We start from the raw sequence: 16,274 nt of genomic DNA, 5'->3' as shown, positions 1-16,274 counted from the left end.
TGTCGCTCATGGAAACCAATTGTGGTCACTCTCCAAATCTCAATTGTGGTGGCAAAAAACACTCGCATTTGGAAAAATCACTTACCGCTCAAGGAACACATTTTCTTGTGGAGATGCATGGTGGGTGCTCTATCGGTTGATACTTTGTTGCATGCACGACGCATTGCTCCTGCTCGTTGTGTCCAATGTCTTGGGGCTGACGAGTATGTCAAGCATTTGCTTTGGGATTGCCGCTGCTCGCGGACTTTCATCAGGCATGTGTCCTCTGCTCTGCGCCTTCGTTTCCCGTCTGGAACCTTTCATAGACGGTTTTGGATTTTTGGAGTTCCTCAACCGTCACAGTCTCGGTTTGAGATCTTCTTCAGTTGGGTCAGATTTTGGGTCATGTGGACCATATGGCACTAGTGCAACTCTCGCATGTTTCATGCATTACAAATTGACCCTTTCTCTTACTTCAAGTTTTCGCTCAGACAAACCCTGCATGATGCTTATGATGTGGGAGATATGTCTCTTGAAGCTTACAGGATTTTCTTCGATTGCTTCTAGCTTTCAAAGCATCACAACGCTCCGCTTATTGTATTTTTTACTGTGGGTTTTCCTCGTTTTGAGGTTTCCCACTTGTAAATTAAATCATGATTTACAAAATAAAAAGAGTACACGCGCGCCTGCGTTTATCCATGGATGGTCTTGTTAGGTGCAGCGGAATGAATGTTTGCGCTTTGCTCAAGATGAGTGCTCCGAACTGTGCTCAAGGTTCCTTTTGTTCTTATGGAAGGTAGAGCCTTCCGTTCTTAATGAGAGAATGCTATGATCACAAACAAAGTGAATGGACACTGTGTGTGCAAGTGTATGAGACTGAGAGATAGAGAGAGAAGAGAGATACGACACCAGAGACGTTGTAAAACCCTCCTCCGAAGGCCCCACTCTCGTCGGCGAGAGTGGTCTACTTATGATTGCACAATCTGGTACAAATGAATGCAAGTGACTGATGCAAGTCTAAGCTATGTTGACGACGACGACGGGGATGACAAAGTCGACCTAAGGGCTGAAATCTGCAATCTTTCTACTACTGTCCAAAAACGCTATGGGCTGAAATCTACGAATCTTCTATCTGCTGAATTCTGACTCTATGTCGGTGACGATGTCGATGGAGACGATGCGACGACGACGCGCTGAAAACGCAGATACTGAAACTAACCGTGCGGCGTGGAACTGCTGCGGGAAGGTCAGATCTGTGAGATTTGGGACTTGATTTGCGGGTACTAACTGCTGAAAACTGAAAACGCTGATGTTCCTTGACTTTCCGTCGCGGTGAATCTGCAAAACGCTAGGTTGGGTAGCAGATGCAAAAACGCTAGGGCTGAAAATCTGTGCTTCTATCGTCGTGGCTCTGCAAATGCAAAAACGCTAGGCTGATCTCAAATGCTGCTGTTGCCGAGATCTGCAAAGGCAAAACGCTGGCTGATCTGAGGTGAAAACGCTAGGTGATGCTGGATCTGCAAAACGCTAGGTCTCCTCGGGGGGGGGGGGGGGGGGGTCTGCTAAGAAGTTCCCTGTTGAGCGTAGGGCTCCAGCTGCCTCTTCTTTAAATAGTGCTAGCTTTGGTTTGCTTATATATTTTCTTAGCAAAATTGCCCTACCTACCTTTGTTGGAAAGTCACTTAAAATTAATAAGTGAAAAATGTCAAAAATAGGGAAAATAGGCTAAAGGCACTGGAAAAATCTCCTAACTGATTCTAATGGATTCTGATGGGAATACTAATGATCATGCTGTGTGCAACCAAAGGATGTGCATCTATGCTAAGTGATTGGGCATGCACAGTCTACGAATAGACTCACAAAAAGTGTCAGATCACTTCTAATCTAGACTGACTTGACTGAACTGAACATTGATCATGCTGTAGCTTGTCCACGGACACATAGGGTTGGATGTGTCAAGTGACATCCCCTCCTTTTCAAAGTGAGGTACTAGTACCGAACTGTATCGCGTCGGGGGAGATCGCCAAGAGCATCCGGAATCCTGGAAGGGACTCTTCGCCGATCCACTCTGATGTGTGGGTCGTGCGGTACTTGAACTTCATAAAGGTCTGCAACGCTTGCTTCTTTGGGCTGCGTCGAAAGCGACACAAAGTCCTCTGTGGCTCCTTCAATGCTTCAACTTCGTCGAGTGTCATGCTTCTTCCGTCTTCAAGAATCTCCACGGCTGAAAATTCATGAAACCACTTCCAACACAAAAACATGAACATATCTATTCCATGTAGAGTGAGTGGAAAAAATCTTGTCTTCCTCAAAGACTGTGCATGCAATGTAGATGAACAAATAGACGGAGTGACAAACCGTTCATCAAACACATGCAAACAATGAGATCGAATCTTTCTCTTTTGATCTAGAGCAATCAACTCTTGCAAAACACAATGGAAATGCCCACGCTTGGTGCTCATACTTTCATGTGCTCATTCGGAATCTGTGTCATGCCAAGGAAGAGACATGGAATATGACTTCCTTACATACATACTTTTCAACTTTTCATGAAAAATCCGCATACATCCGTGCTCATTCATGAGAGAAACGTGCTCAACATACAATATGTCATGCCTAGGAAAAGGGATCACATAAAGATATTGACTAAAATACAGAAAACGATCACGAATGAAACATTCAAACAATGCGTGCGTATCAATCATGCGAACACATAATACTTCCTGTAAGGGTTCTGCGGACCTAGGCTCAAGAGCCAAGATCGGTTCTTCGTGTTTGATCGAATCGTCGTGTGGGGGTTCTTTGGAGCTCGACTCGAGAGCCAAGATCGATTCTTCGTGATTGATCGAATCTGCAACGAGGTTAGCTTCTCTAGAAAAAGCATCAATTAACACATCATCCTTGTGAACAATCACATCTTCTTCATGCAACTCATCATGCTTGTGAGAAATCACATCTTGATCATGCAAATCATCATGCTTGTGAGAAATCACAGTCTTGATCATGCAAATCATCATGCTTGTCTTTATCATCCAAATCATCATGTTGATCATTGTCAATCAAATCATCATGCTTATCATCATGCAAATACTTTGTATCATGCTGTGGAGAAGAAGAGACTGAGAGAGTCTCCTTTTCCTGAATATCTTGCATCTGTGCCTGCACTTGAGAAAAAAGTCGCAACATCTCTTGCATTCTTGCTTTGTTCTCGCGATCAAATTCGGCTTGGCTTGCTTTGTTCTCGTGATCAAATTTGGCTTAACTTTCTTTTTCTTCCAAGTCGTACTGACGCTCTATGGCTGCCATTCCATCTTTGTATTCACGATCTATGGCTGCCCTTCGTTCTTCGTAGGCCTTTCTTTCTGCTTTTCTTTCTTCGCGTTCTAACTGTCTTTCCTTAAAACAACTGCTTCAACTCCTCCATAGGAGTTAGTGCAATCCTTGACGTAGATGGGCAAGGGGAAAGGTCGGAAAAAGCACCTGGTGGGAAAAATTCTTCTTTGCCTCTCTCATGCTCATCACCTCCAAGCGAAGTATCCATTCCGCTTCGAGTGATGACCATTCTGAAGTCGTGGGTTCTTGTGGGTTCTTGGGGTTTTGGGTTCTTAAGTTCACGAGGAACTTGGGTTCTTGGGGGTCTTGGGGGTCTTGAGGTTCTTGAGGGTTTTCTTTCGCTTGCAAACCGCGTTTGAGAAGGATCTTCTCTTCACCCGAGTTCTACTCCTTTCTACGGGCGCACCCCTAGGCGGCCTTGCGCACACACCAAGGTTGCTTTTTCCCACCTCACGTCGATTGGCCGGCCGCTAAGTGCACGGTCCGCTCTCAATGAGTGAAAAGAGACACAAGGGGAGGCTGGACAAGCCCTTCTTTCCTGGGATTCCTGTCACTCTTCAAAAACACGATTAGGAATCGACCCGCCCAAGCAAACTTAGGTTCATGCGACCTCAACAAGCAAAAACAAATCTTGTGATTCTTGTGATTCTTTCCTTGAGTGATACAGAACACTGCCAAAGCTTTGATACCAATGTTAGGTGCAGCGAAATGAATGTTTGCGCTTTGCTCAAGATGAGTGCTCCGAACTGTGCTCAAGGTTCCATTTGTTCTTATGGCAGGTAGAGCCTTCCGTTCTTAATGAGAGAATGCTATGATCACAAACAAAGTGAATGGACACTGTGCGTGAAAGTATATGAGACTAAGAGATAGAGAGAGAAGAGAGATACGACACCAGAGACGTTGTAAAACCCTCCTTCGAAGGCCCCACTCTCGGCGGCGAGAGTGGTCTACTTATGATTGCACAATCTAGTACAAATGAATGCAAGTGACTGATGCAAGTCTAGGCTATGTTGACGACGACGACGGGGATGACGAAGTCAACCTAAGGGCTGAAATCTGCAATCTTTCTACTGCTGTCCAAAAACGCTATGGGCTGAAATCTGCGAATCTTCTATTTGTTGAATTCTGACTCTATGTCGGTGACGATGTCAATGGAGACAATGCGACGACGACGCGCTGAAAACGCAGATGCTGAAATCTGCGTTTTCCGGGCTGAAACTGTAAACCTTGCAGAAACTAACCGTGCGGCGAGGAGCTGGTGCGGGAAGGTGAGATCTGCGAGGTTCGAGACTTGATCTGCGGGTACTAACTGCTGAAAACTGAAAACGCTGATGTTCCTTGACTTTCCGTCGCGGTGAATCTGCAAAACGCTAGGTTGGGTAGCAGATGCAAAAACACTAGGGCTGAAAATCTCTGCTTTTGTCGCCGTGGCTCTGCAAATGCAAAAACGCTAGGCTAACCTGAAGTGCTGTTGTTGCCGGGATCTGCAAAGGCAAAACGCTGGCTGATCTGAGGTGAAAACGCTAGGTGATGCTGGATCTGCAAAACGCTAGGTCTCCTCGGGGGGGGGGGGGGGGGGGGGGGGGGGGCTGAGAAGTTGCCTGTTGAGCGTGGAGCTCCTGCTGCCTCTTCTCCAAATAGTGCTAGCTTTGGTTTGCTTATATATTTTCTTAGCAAAATTGCCCTACCTACCTTTGTTGGAAAGTCACTTAAATTAATAAGTGAAAAATGTAAAAAATAGGAAAAACAGGCTAAATGCACTCGAAAAATCCCCTAACTGATTCTAATGGATTCTGATGGGAATACTAATGATCATGTTGTGCAACCAGAGGATATGCATCTATGCTAAGTGATTGGGCATGCACGGTCTACGAATAGACTCACAAAAAGTGCCATATCACTTCTAATCTAGACTGACTTGACTAAACTGAACCCTGATCATGCTGTAGCTTGTCCACGGACACATAGGGTTGGATGTGTCACGTGACAGTTCCAATATTCAGCTCCAGCCTTGAGCCTTGATCATGGAACTCCTGATTTCATCTCCCTTGATGACATTCCCGATTACTTCTCCAACAAGATCTATGGCTCCAACCTACCCAATGTGTAGGCCATGGATGCCCCCGCAAGCACCAGCATGGCCACACAAGCCTGCCCCTCACATCATGTACACAAGATAGGTCAATCACAAATAGCCGCCACTTTCGTTGGATCCATGCTAACACCCTTGAAGTCTTCACGAAACAATGTGTCCCAAGAGGTGTATCTCTAGTAGCTCTTCTATCCGTTGAGTACCAATCTATGTTCTTGCAGCACCTTGAACACTTAAGTCAAACACTCTCGATGCCCTTCTTTGAATTTAGAGAAAACGATGATATCATTGAAGAATGTGCCCACATACAGTCCATGCTCTCGAAAGATCACAACCATCATCCTGTTGAACATTGCATGAGCATCTGTGAGACCAGAAGGCATCACCAAATACTCGTACAATCCAAAGGATTTCCTGGACGCAATCTTGTATACATCTCCAAAAGCAATCATGATATGATGAAAGATCGATACTGCTAAAACAAGCAGAACCCTGTAATCTATCGAGTATATCATCGTGTAATCTATCAAGTATATCATCGATCCCTGGGTAATGAAAACCTCTCCTTGATGGTAATCTTATTAAGAGCTCAATAATCTATACACATCCTCCAATATCCATCGTTCTTTTGCACAGGTAGCACAGTGACACAAAAAGGTGAAGAACTGCGCCAGATCAAGCCTTTTCCATGGGGTCTTTTTTTGTAAGCATGATGTAATATGTAAGAAATGAAGGCACCAGAGAGGAGGATCAAAACGGTTCTTTCAAATCCAGAATCCTTCATCTTGAATAATGTGCACGGAAATCTCATGAGTAGATTCTATGATCATGAAAGACCAGACGGATTTGGAACAGGTAGGAAATGAGAATGGAAATACACTGCTCACCGTTTTGATGCCAGCTGACTTGCCAAGGCCCCCTAGAAATAAATGCATTGGGAGGATCAGAAAAGTTAAAGAAGCTGAGGTAGTTGAGGGAGAAGCTGCTAATTTTGGAGGCCATCCCGTGGCTTTCCCGTCTAGATCTAGTGAGAGAGGGCTTCTTTGTGGCTGTGCACAGCCGTGTGAGGTTCTACTAGTCCCTAGGCATGAGGGGAATTTCCTAGAATTTGTCCAGTTCGGTCACGTGTGGGCCTTTTCTGTGGGCGCCCTATTTTGCTAGATGTGACTTCATTTTTTCACTTTTATTGGGTTGTGGGGATTTTTGATGGGTTAGGTAGTTTGTGGATGCAATGTTAGCCGCAGCACAGCATGCGGTCGCCGTAATGCCTTTCATTGGCAAGTTCCGTTTGCATTGCCAGGGTTACACTGGGCATGAGGACTTCCATATCATTCCTTAGGAGGATTGTGGTGTGCTCTTGGGGATCCCTTGACACCACAAGAACAGCGTCATTGTGGATTATCGGGCTAGAAATTTCCAATTGGAGAATAGTAAGGGTAGAGATGTGGTCATTGATCATTTCACGTTAAACTTAAGTGCGAGTCAGTCCCTCTTGTTTCGGCTTCGACCGTTTCAAAATTACCACAGTCGGCGGTATCAGAATTTTCTCCAACCTCATGCAGATTGTTTCTCAGAGGGTTTGCTTGGTGAGTTACCTCTTGAAAGACTAGAGAGTCATACTATAGAGTTGATTCTTGGAAGTAATCCTCCGAACCAACCACCTTACAGAGTGAGCAGAGCTCAAAAATAAGAGATCACGAGCCAAGGATCTTAAACATGAGCTCCCAGTCTTCTTGAAGTGGAACATTTTCCTTTCCCCAGTTTTGCAGCCGCAACTGAGGGCGAATGTAAGGATCATCTCTAGGAATTTTACCATGGTTTTATTCATTCACTAGTATTACACCTGAGTAGCCCTGCATCACCGGTCAGGCAAGGTACACACTGCATGGGGATTTTTGTCTGTGACATACACCCCAGCTCCCATTTTTTTTATTTTTATGTCCTTCACTGGGAGTTTTGGGGGACTGCTTGAGACTCCTTTGAAGCGGTTGCCATGAGCTCATGTGTCCTTAGTTCATTAACCTTCACAACTAGCCAAAGCATGTACAGCCCTGCCCACCACTTCCGGCTATCACACCCATCATTGTACTAGACATTCATAGTAATCTGTTTCATGGTTAGTTACAGTTTCATCATCATAAGTGATGGCACCTCTTCTCTTTCTGATCTATCGCTTCCCTCTCCCTTCCACTGTGCACTATGACATCACCAATTTTTACAAAAGAAGTCCTTGATGTAGTGTGACCTTTCCAATGAGCACGCTGGATAGATTGAGTGGCTTAAAGTTTTCAGTGGTAGAGCTGTGCTATTAGCAGTTTATTAGTCAGTAATGGCAGACCAAATAAATGCAAACGAGGACTTGCTTGCATGCACAAGGGTGGGTTTTTCGATTGGATCACACAGAGCAAAAACTTGATGCATCAGGCATTACCTGAAGTACAACAGCCGTTGACGAAAGAGCAAGCCCATTGCCTACAACAAGGGCAGCAGGCCCTGAAAAACCAAACAGGTAATGGCAGACCAAACCCACGACAAGTGCTGTCACAAACACCTGGCAAAGCACATGACATAGATCAGATCATGTACAATTAAACTTGAGTACATCAACCAAGTGACTTGTAAACAAAGCAACAGCAGGTACTAATCCTAAGCTGGCACTAGGTTAAAACAAAAGCTAAACACACATCTCCAGCAACTAATCTGAATCCACATACCTGTGATGTGCCGAGCCCAAAAACATACTTCTTCATGGAGCTTAGCCTTTCAACTGAGAGCTGCAAACAATGTGGTTTGGTAAGTGCCAAATGATAAACATGATAATTGAAGTTAACACAGCAAAAGCGTTTGGAGACCCTGTAATATTTAAAGAATAGCAACATAAGCAGCTGATCACAAACAGTCATGACAAGCTGCAAGCAAACATCACCGCTTTTAGAAGTAAAGACACACTTCACTGCTCGTGTCATACGCTGGCTGCCCACACTGGTGCTCTTCTATTGAGACAGGCCTAAATTATTTTAATCCAATGGGACAATTCAAGTTCAACCTCCGATAAACTGAAGTTTCTGTAAGAGCACATGTTATGCTCTACTTTATCTGATGACCAAGTTTCGAGACGCGTCTTTTGCACATTCTTATGGACCCATCCAAACATAGAGGTCCTGCTAAGTCCTGCAAACGAGTCCCCATGTCCACCCAGACATAGAGCCAACATGCATGGGACTTATCAGGACGTGATAACTAAAAACCCCTCTTCGCACCCGATGCTGATGAAACTGGCTGGTGCTACTGAACAACCGGTGCTGCACTAACACCATTCTTATGACCTGATTCTGATGACGCCAGCTCATGCTACCAACACGCACTGATAAACTGCACAACTTGATACCTCTATCACAAACTGCTGATGTGTCGAGCCACTCAAGAACGTAGCCAACCTGCAGATCCCGGTGAAGGAGCCTAAACCCTAAGAAGAACGAGCAGCAGAAGAAGTTTTACCGACTTGCAAAGTCTTGCCGAGTGGCCTATTTTTAAAGACGAGTTCCCACCAACTTACGGGACCCCGTCCGATGGGGCCCAGGGGACCTAAAGCCATTAAAATAAAGCGGGACCCACACACACACACACATGCACGCACGCGCACGCACACAGACTTGAGTGGAGCCTAATGACATGGCAAGACAGTACAGAATTCCGCATTTTGCGCTGACTTGCTGACGTGGCAATCTGTACGGATTTCCGCGTTTCACGTTGCCTGTGCTCACATGACAGCCTATACCGATTTTCGTGATTTAAGCTGGCTGATTTTCAGCGCCAGCTTTTATTAGGTGCAACGGAATGAATGTTTGAACTTTGCTCAAGAGGAGTGCTCCGAACTGTGCCCAAGGTTCCTTTTGTTCTTATGGAAGGCAGAGCCTTCCGTTCTTAATGAGAGAGTGCTATGATCACAAACAAAGTGAATGGACATTGTGCGTGCAAGTGTATAAGATTGAGAGATAGAGAGAGAAGAGAGATACGACACCAGAGACGTTGTAAAACCCTCCTCCGAAGGCCCCACTCTCATTGGCAAGAGTGGTCTACTATTGATTGCACAAACTAATACAAACTGAATGCATATGACTGATGCAAGTCTAGGCTAGATCGCTGACGACGACGGGGATGGAGAGACCGATCTAAAGGCTGAAATCTGCAACCTTAACGCTACTGGCTGAAATCTGTCCAAAAACGCTGTTGTATCAAAAACGCTAATGGCTGAAATTTGTTGGTGCTTGGTCTGTTGGAAACGCTATGCAAATGGTTGCGACTTGGGGGGTTCTAGAAAATGCCACGCTGAGGTGGTATGGCGATGAGGATCTTGCATGGAAACGCTAGGGTTGAGAGGTTCTGGCGATGGGTGCTTGATGCAAAAACGCCAAGGCTGTGGGGGGTCTTGCTTCAGAAGTTGCTTGTTGAGCCAAGCTCCTGTTGCCTCTTCTTCCATTTAGTGCTAGCTTTGGTTTGCTTATATACAAACTTACTCAATTTGCCCTACCTACTTTCTAACAAAAGTCATTTAAAAATAATAAGTGAAAAATGTCAAAATAGGTAAAATACGCTAAATGCACTCGAAAATACCCCTGAAGGATTCTGATGGATTTTAATGGGAATGCTTATGATCATGTTGTGTGCAACCACAGGATATACATATACACTAAGTGTCTGGACATGCAGGGTCTACGAATAGACTCACAAAAGTGCCAGATCGCTTCTAAATCTAGACTGACTAGACTGACTGAACCCTTGTCGTGTTGTAGCTTGTCCACGGACACATAGGGTTGGATGTGTCACGTGACAGCTTTTGAACCAGATGCTTTTGAGTTTCAAGCTTTTTATGTAGTTGCTTTTCAAAGGCCAAGGGCCTTTAAATATGTGCAGAGGGCTCAGTCTCATGCACTCTTTCGTGTGAAGGTGTAGAGCGCGAGTACCGGCATTGTACTGAGTTCAAGCAATATAAAGAAATACCGAAAGGGGCGCCAAGGTTTGGGGTCAATGCTCTCTTGGGGTGGAACTCCACCACTCCCCATCTCATGTGCCATGCACTCTCTCTCTCTCTCTCTCTCTCTCTCTCTCTCTCTCTCTCTCTCTCTCTCTCTCTCTCTCTCTCTCTCAATTCAGTTGGTATTGAAGTGCTAAAAGTCTATTCAGGCTATTCTTTTCTACTGGCACGTGGTGCCCGTCTCCCGTGACAGTAGTATCAGAGTTTCAGGCGTGTGCTTTTCTGAAAGCATACCAGTCCTACCAAAGAGCAGAAGGAGCACGATGGCGCTTCTAGGTTTACTGGAAATTTTATCAAAGAATCTTCGTGCCCCAATCCGGACTTATTAGTCGCTCCCACCCTTACTTCATCACGCATCGGGCGCGCTCCCGTCTTCATCGCTCTGTCTTACAAGGCATAAGCCATAAAGATCACTTGCAAGAGAAGGATCCAAGATTTTTTTTCAAGCCACTGTTTTTCTCAGAAGTAGTTCATATAGTGGTGGATGTCTATAGCTACCAAGCCGCACACTCCAAGGACTTGGCATGCTTTCGAGAAAATTTTTGCCCGAAGTTACTTGTCTCCAGGTATCTTTCTTCGGAGTGCAGCTTCTCGCAAAGTGGGGTACCCTGAAATGCTTGCCACAGAAACCCTAGCAGATTAAAACTTGAAATTTCTCAACATCTCTCAATGAGTGAGACGAGTTCCCACCAACATACAAGACCCCATCCCATGGGACCCAAGGGACCTAATGCCATTAAAATAAAGCGGGACACACACACACACACAAAGACTTGAGTGGAGTCTGATGAAATGGCACGTCAGTACACAATTCCGCATTTTGCGCTGACTTGCTAACGTGGCAGCCTATACAGATTTCCACGTTTCACGTTGACAATGCTGACGTGGCAACCTGTATGGATTTTCGTGATTTACGTTGGCTGATTTTCAGCGCCAGCTTTTGGGCCACATGCTTTTGAGTTTCAAGCTTTTCATGTATCTGATAGGCCAAGGGCCTTTAAGTATGTGAAGAGGGCTCAGTCTCTGGCACTCTTCAAGGTGAAGGTGCAGGGCGCGAGTACCGGCATTGTACTAAGCTCAAGCAACATAAAGAAATACCGGAAGGGGCGCAAAGGTTTGGGGCCAATGCTCTCTCGTGGTGGAACTCCGTCACTCCCCGTCCTGTGTGTCGTGCACTCTCTCTCTCTCTTTCAGTTTAGTTGTTATTGAGTGCTAAAAGTCTGTTCAGTTTGCTCTTTTCTATTGGCACGTGGTGCCCGTCTCCCGTGACAACCACACAAATTAGAACTAGCTGGAACCAACTCCATAAAATACAGTCACCTGCACACAAAAAAATCCCCTCAGAGATGTGTTGGCCTCCCTCGCCATATTTATTTGTTTATTGATCTTGTGGCTAGGCAGCTTTATATAGCTCACACTACCTAGAGTAGCTAAAAGCAAGCTAAGTTACAACAATTACAGACTGCTAAAAAGCATTTGCGATGAGATAAATTCGGCACTAGGCAATTTGAAAAAAGAATCTACGTAGGAAAAGTATAGCGCTTTTGCCATGTCATCTGTCCAGGCCAAGTGTGAACATGGCCACCTCTTGAGTGAGTCCTATAAATAGGATTGAAACGTCGTTTGTGAGGCAGCTTGTGTGATCACCACACTTCGACACTAAGCCCTAGTCAGCTCTACCCTCACACCCATATCGGTGTGGGCTTGGTGGTATGGGATCCACCAAGCCTTGTGGTAGAGGCTGGCCCGTTTGCTGTAGGCTCCCAGGTTCGGGGATGAGCCCGTATTGGTTATGTGGCTACGAGGTGAGCCTGATGTTGCTTGTCAGATATGATGCTACTGTAATCAGATATTTGGATTTTGTTTTGCAAGAGTTTGCTGACGTGTTTCGATCAGATTTACCAGATGGGCTTCCACTATCTCGTGGACCCAACCTTGATCCCAAGATAGAGCTTTTGCACAGTAGCCATCCCGTTTCTCAGCAACTTCATAATTCAGCTCAAGAGAGAGAGATCAGATCACTAGGCAGCTACAAGCCTATCTTGCAAAAGGTTTTATTGAGCCTAATAAATGTCTGTGGGTACTCCTACTATTCTCGCACAAAAAAGGGCATTGGGTGTAGAACTGGGTACTAACATACGCTCCCAAACACAACACACAACACACGCGCACACACATAAGAGCATACATCAACACGAAGTTCAACATGAAGGGTTTTTGTCATGTCAAGTGCACATGACTCTGTGTGCCACGTGGACATGCTTCATCGACTTCCAGAGCCAATTTTCCCTTCTTCCTACATAGGAGTGTATAGAATCCTAGGAGGACTAGTTCTGGCAATTTTGTGAGCCTGTTCAAAGGAGCTGCATGTTCGAACAAGTCCATTAGATTAGGTTTTACTATACCCTCTTGCATAGATGGTTTGTACACGCGTTTTGACAAGTGTGGTTACACTATGATGGTCATCTGGCATGACGTGCATGTAGTTCTAAGTTAGAGGAATCCAACCAGCCATTCCCCACGTCGATTAGATTCCCACGTGGGCAGATGTGTGCCAATTTCACCCAGAAACCACCCTTGGACAAACTTATTAATAAATCATTTTTATGATTTATTTGTCAGGTCTTGTGGACGGTTTGCCCTACCTAAGCCTAAAGAAGTTTATAACCCAATTTTCAGCCCTATAAAGGGAACCCTCAGCCTATCAATTGGAGCAAGTCAAGGACCGCTAGTGCATTGCAGAGCCTTGCGTTTTTGGAGGATGCAGATTAAACCCAACGTTTTCAGCAAGAGCAGCCAGTGTTTTGCATTTGCAGCCCTAGTGCTACATCCACAATAGCAAATCAGGCAGTGTTTTCACTTTTAGCCCATTTTGTCGCCGGAATGTGTCCAATCTGCAAGCACTAGCTTCTACCAGGTGCGGTCCGGTTCTTCAGCAGTCTACCCTCAGCCATTCCCTTGCTCGCATCAAGTGCTCCATTGCTGTCCATCATCGGCATCGTCGAGATGTGCGTTTTCAGTCCTTCATTCCTCACATTGGGAGCGCAATTCAGCCCCAGATCTTCCCCTTGGTGGCCATCCGCAATCCCACATCGAAAAGGATCCAAAGGTGCATCAAATCAGACCCGGAGGTGCCTCATCTTGAGGAGTTACCACGGCAACAATCATCATTCAAGTCAGTAGAGTCTGCACTTGAGGTATTGCATGTGTGTACAATCCATTTATGCAATCTAAAACAAATACCACATCGGCAACGGTGTGGGAAGGCCTTGAGAGGGTTGGTTGGGACCCCATCGGGTGTCATCCTCCTCTCTCTCTCTCTCTCTCTCTCTCTCTCTCTCTCTCTCTCTCTCTCTCTCTCTCCCCACATCTCTACCGCACTCCTTCATTCCCTCTCTTCAGGGAAAAGTAAAAGGAGCCATCATTCAAGCTAAAAGGAATCACTAGCGTAAGGAAAGTCAGAAAAGAATTTGTGGAAGTGTAAAACTAGATCTTCACCATTTCAACTCCGTTGCAACTGACATGTCATGACTCCAAAGATCAAGGGTAGACTCAGCCATAGTGAACCCTTGTCACGTGCACATCTAACCCTATGTGCATGTGAACAAGCTACTTCATGACAGGGGTTCAGTTAGCCTAGCTTAGGAAGTGTTCTGGCACTTTTGTGAGTCTGCTCGCAGACCGTGCATGCCCAAGCACTTAGAGTAGATGCATATCTTCTGGTTGCACACAGCATGATCATCAGCATTACCATCAGAATCCATCAGGAGCATTTTCCAGTGCATTAAACCTATTTTCCCTATTTTAGCCATTTTTCACTTATTATTTTTAAGTGACTTTTGTTGGGAACTGGGTAGGGCAAATGAGCCAAGGCAATATAAAAGAAAACCTAGCTCTAGTGCAATCTGGCAGAAGAGCAGGAAGTGCACAGGCAAGTGACCTTGCAGCAAGCATCTCTCTCTCTCTCTCTCTCTCTCTCTCTCTCTCTCTCTCTCTCTCTCTCTCTCAAGAAGGAACTCTACAAAAACCTGGTGTTTTCAGCCCTAAACCTCAGCGTTTTCAGCCTTGAAGCCCTGGCGTTTCCAGCCCTAAACCTCAGCGTTTTGAAGCAAGCACATCAGCGTTTTTCATAGGCAGTAGGTCAGCGTTTCCATAGCCAACAGCCAGCGATTTAAGCCAACAAAATCAACGTTTTACTAAGCAAGCAAACCAGCGTTTTTGCTAGCAGCAGATCAGCGTTTTGTACCAACAGAGTTGGCATTTTTGCAGCAGCAAACTTCAGCGATTTCAGCTTTTCAAATCAGCAAATAAAGCATCGTTTGAAACCACCAAATCAGCGTTCTCCAGTCAGCAAATCATTAGATCGTCGTCGCCATCGACTCCAACCTAGACACACTTTGCATCAGCATCTTGTACCGGATTTGTGCAATCAATAGCATAGACCTCTCTCGCCATTGAGAGAGGGGCCCTTGGAGGAGGGTTGGACAACTTGTCTGGTGTCGTATTCTTCTCTCTCTATCTCTCAGTCTCAGCACCTTCATTCACAGGGTTTATCCACTTTGTTTGTAATCACTTGCACTTTCTCATTAAAGGACGGAAGAATCTCCCTTCCCTAAGTAAAAGGAACCTTGAGCACAGTTCGGAGCACTCACCTTGAGCAAAGTTCAACATTCACTTTCGTTGCACCTTACATTGGTATCAGAGCTTTGGCAGTGTTCTGTATCACTCAAGGAAAGAACCACAAGAATTTTTTTTGCTTGTTGCGCTCGCACGTAACCCAAGTCCTCTTGGGCGTGTCGATTCCTAATCATGTTTTTGAAGAGTGACAAGAAACCCAAGAAAGAAGGCCTTGTCTAGCCTCATCTCGTGCCCGCAGAAAAGAGCAGAACTCGGGTGAAGAGAAGATCTTCTCTAACACGGACTGCAAGCTACAGAAGAACCTCAAGAACTTCAAGACCCTCAAGAACCTCAAAAACTCAAGAACCAATACCCACAAGAACCCAAGTTCCTCGTGAACTTAAGAACCCACGCCTTCACTGTATGGTCATCACCCGAAGCGGAATGAATACTTCGCATGGGGGTGATGGGAATGAAAGTAGCGAAGAAGAATCTCACCACCAAGGAGGTTTTTCTGAACCTCCTCCTTCCCCATCTACGCCACAGATTGTACCAAATCCTATGGAGGCTTTGGTCAAGTCAATGATGGACATGATGGCACAATAACAAGAAGCGAATCGCGTTGCTATGGCCCAACAAGAAGCGCAGCGCGTTACCTTGTAGCGTGAGCGCCAAGAAAGACAAGCATCCTCAGAGGAACGGATGATTCGCGAGCGTGAACACACGCGCTTGGCGAACAAGGAACGAAAAGAAAGAAAAGCAGAAAGAAAGGCAGCTTTGGAGCGTGAGCGCGATGAAGCGCGCTTGGCAGTCAAAGCAAGACAGGCAGCTATTGAGCGTGAGCGTGAGCAAGCGCGCTTGGCGGCCGAAGAAAGACGAGTGGCACTTGAGGCGCAGCGTGAGGTGCAGAGAGACCTACGCGTGCAAGAGTTGGTCTGACAGGTTCTCACCTCGAAACTCGAGCCGGCCAAAGATGTTGGTGGTTCATCGAGTGGCGCAAGCCGAGATTCAGACTCCAACAACCCAGTCACAGAGAAGTTGACTTTCAGTAAGTATGACAGTAAGATGGATGCTACTGTTATTCATTCTTGGTTGCATCAATTTAATGCTTATTTTGCGACAACTAAGAAGACGGGTAATAGCAAGGTTTTGACGACAGCCATGTACCTTGCCGGCATTGCCATTAAGTGGTACCACGCATGGCAAGAGGCACAGTTG

The 16,274-nt window shown here is 45.6% G+C and overlaps 1 protein-coding gene across 5 annotated transcripts in view; it reads right to left on the bottom strand.

The window, feature by feature from the left end:
• LOC147427025 (K(+) efflux antiporter 2, chloroplastic-like) overlaps nucleotides 1-16,274 on the bottom strand; it is a 179,392-nt gene that overhangs the window by 149,544 nt on the left and 13,574 nt on the right. For all 5 annotated transcript variants that reach the window (XM_086499269.1, XM_086499267.1, XM_086499268.1 and 2 more), the window contains exons 5-6: nucleotides 8,119-8,178; nucleotides 7,836-7,955 (exon numbers count right to left, since the gene is read on the bottom strand). In XM_086499269.1, the coding sequence (XP_086355395.1) occupies nucleotides 7,836-7,955; nucleotides 8,119-8,178 (180 nt within the window). The remainder of the gene's footprint in view (nucleotides 1-7,835; nucleotides 7,956-8,118; nucleotides 8,179-16,274) is intronic.

The sequence above is a fragment of the Adiantum capillus-veneris genome, chromosome 24 (genome assembly GCF_014529385.1).
Source record: "Adiantum capillus-veneris isolate H3 chromosome 24, ASM1452938v2, whole genome shotgun sequence".
Taxonomy (NCBI): Eukaryota; Viridiplantae; Streptophyta; class Polypodiopsida; order Polypodiales; family Pteridaceae; genus Adiantum; species Adiantum capillus-veneris.
This window is presented reverse-complemented; position numbering and strand designations above follow the sequence as displayed.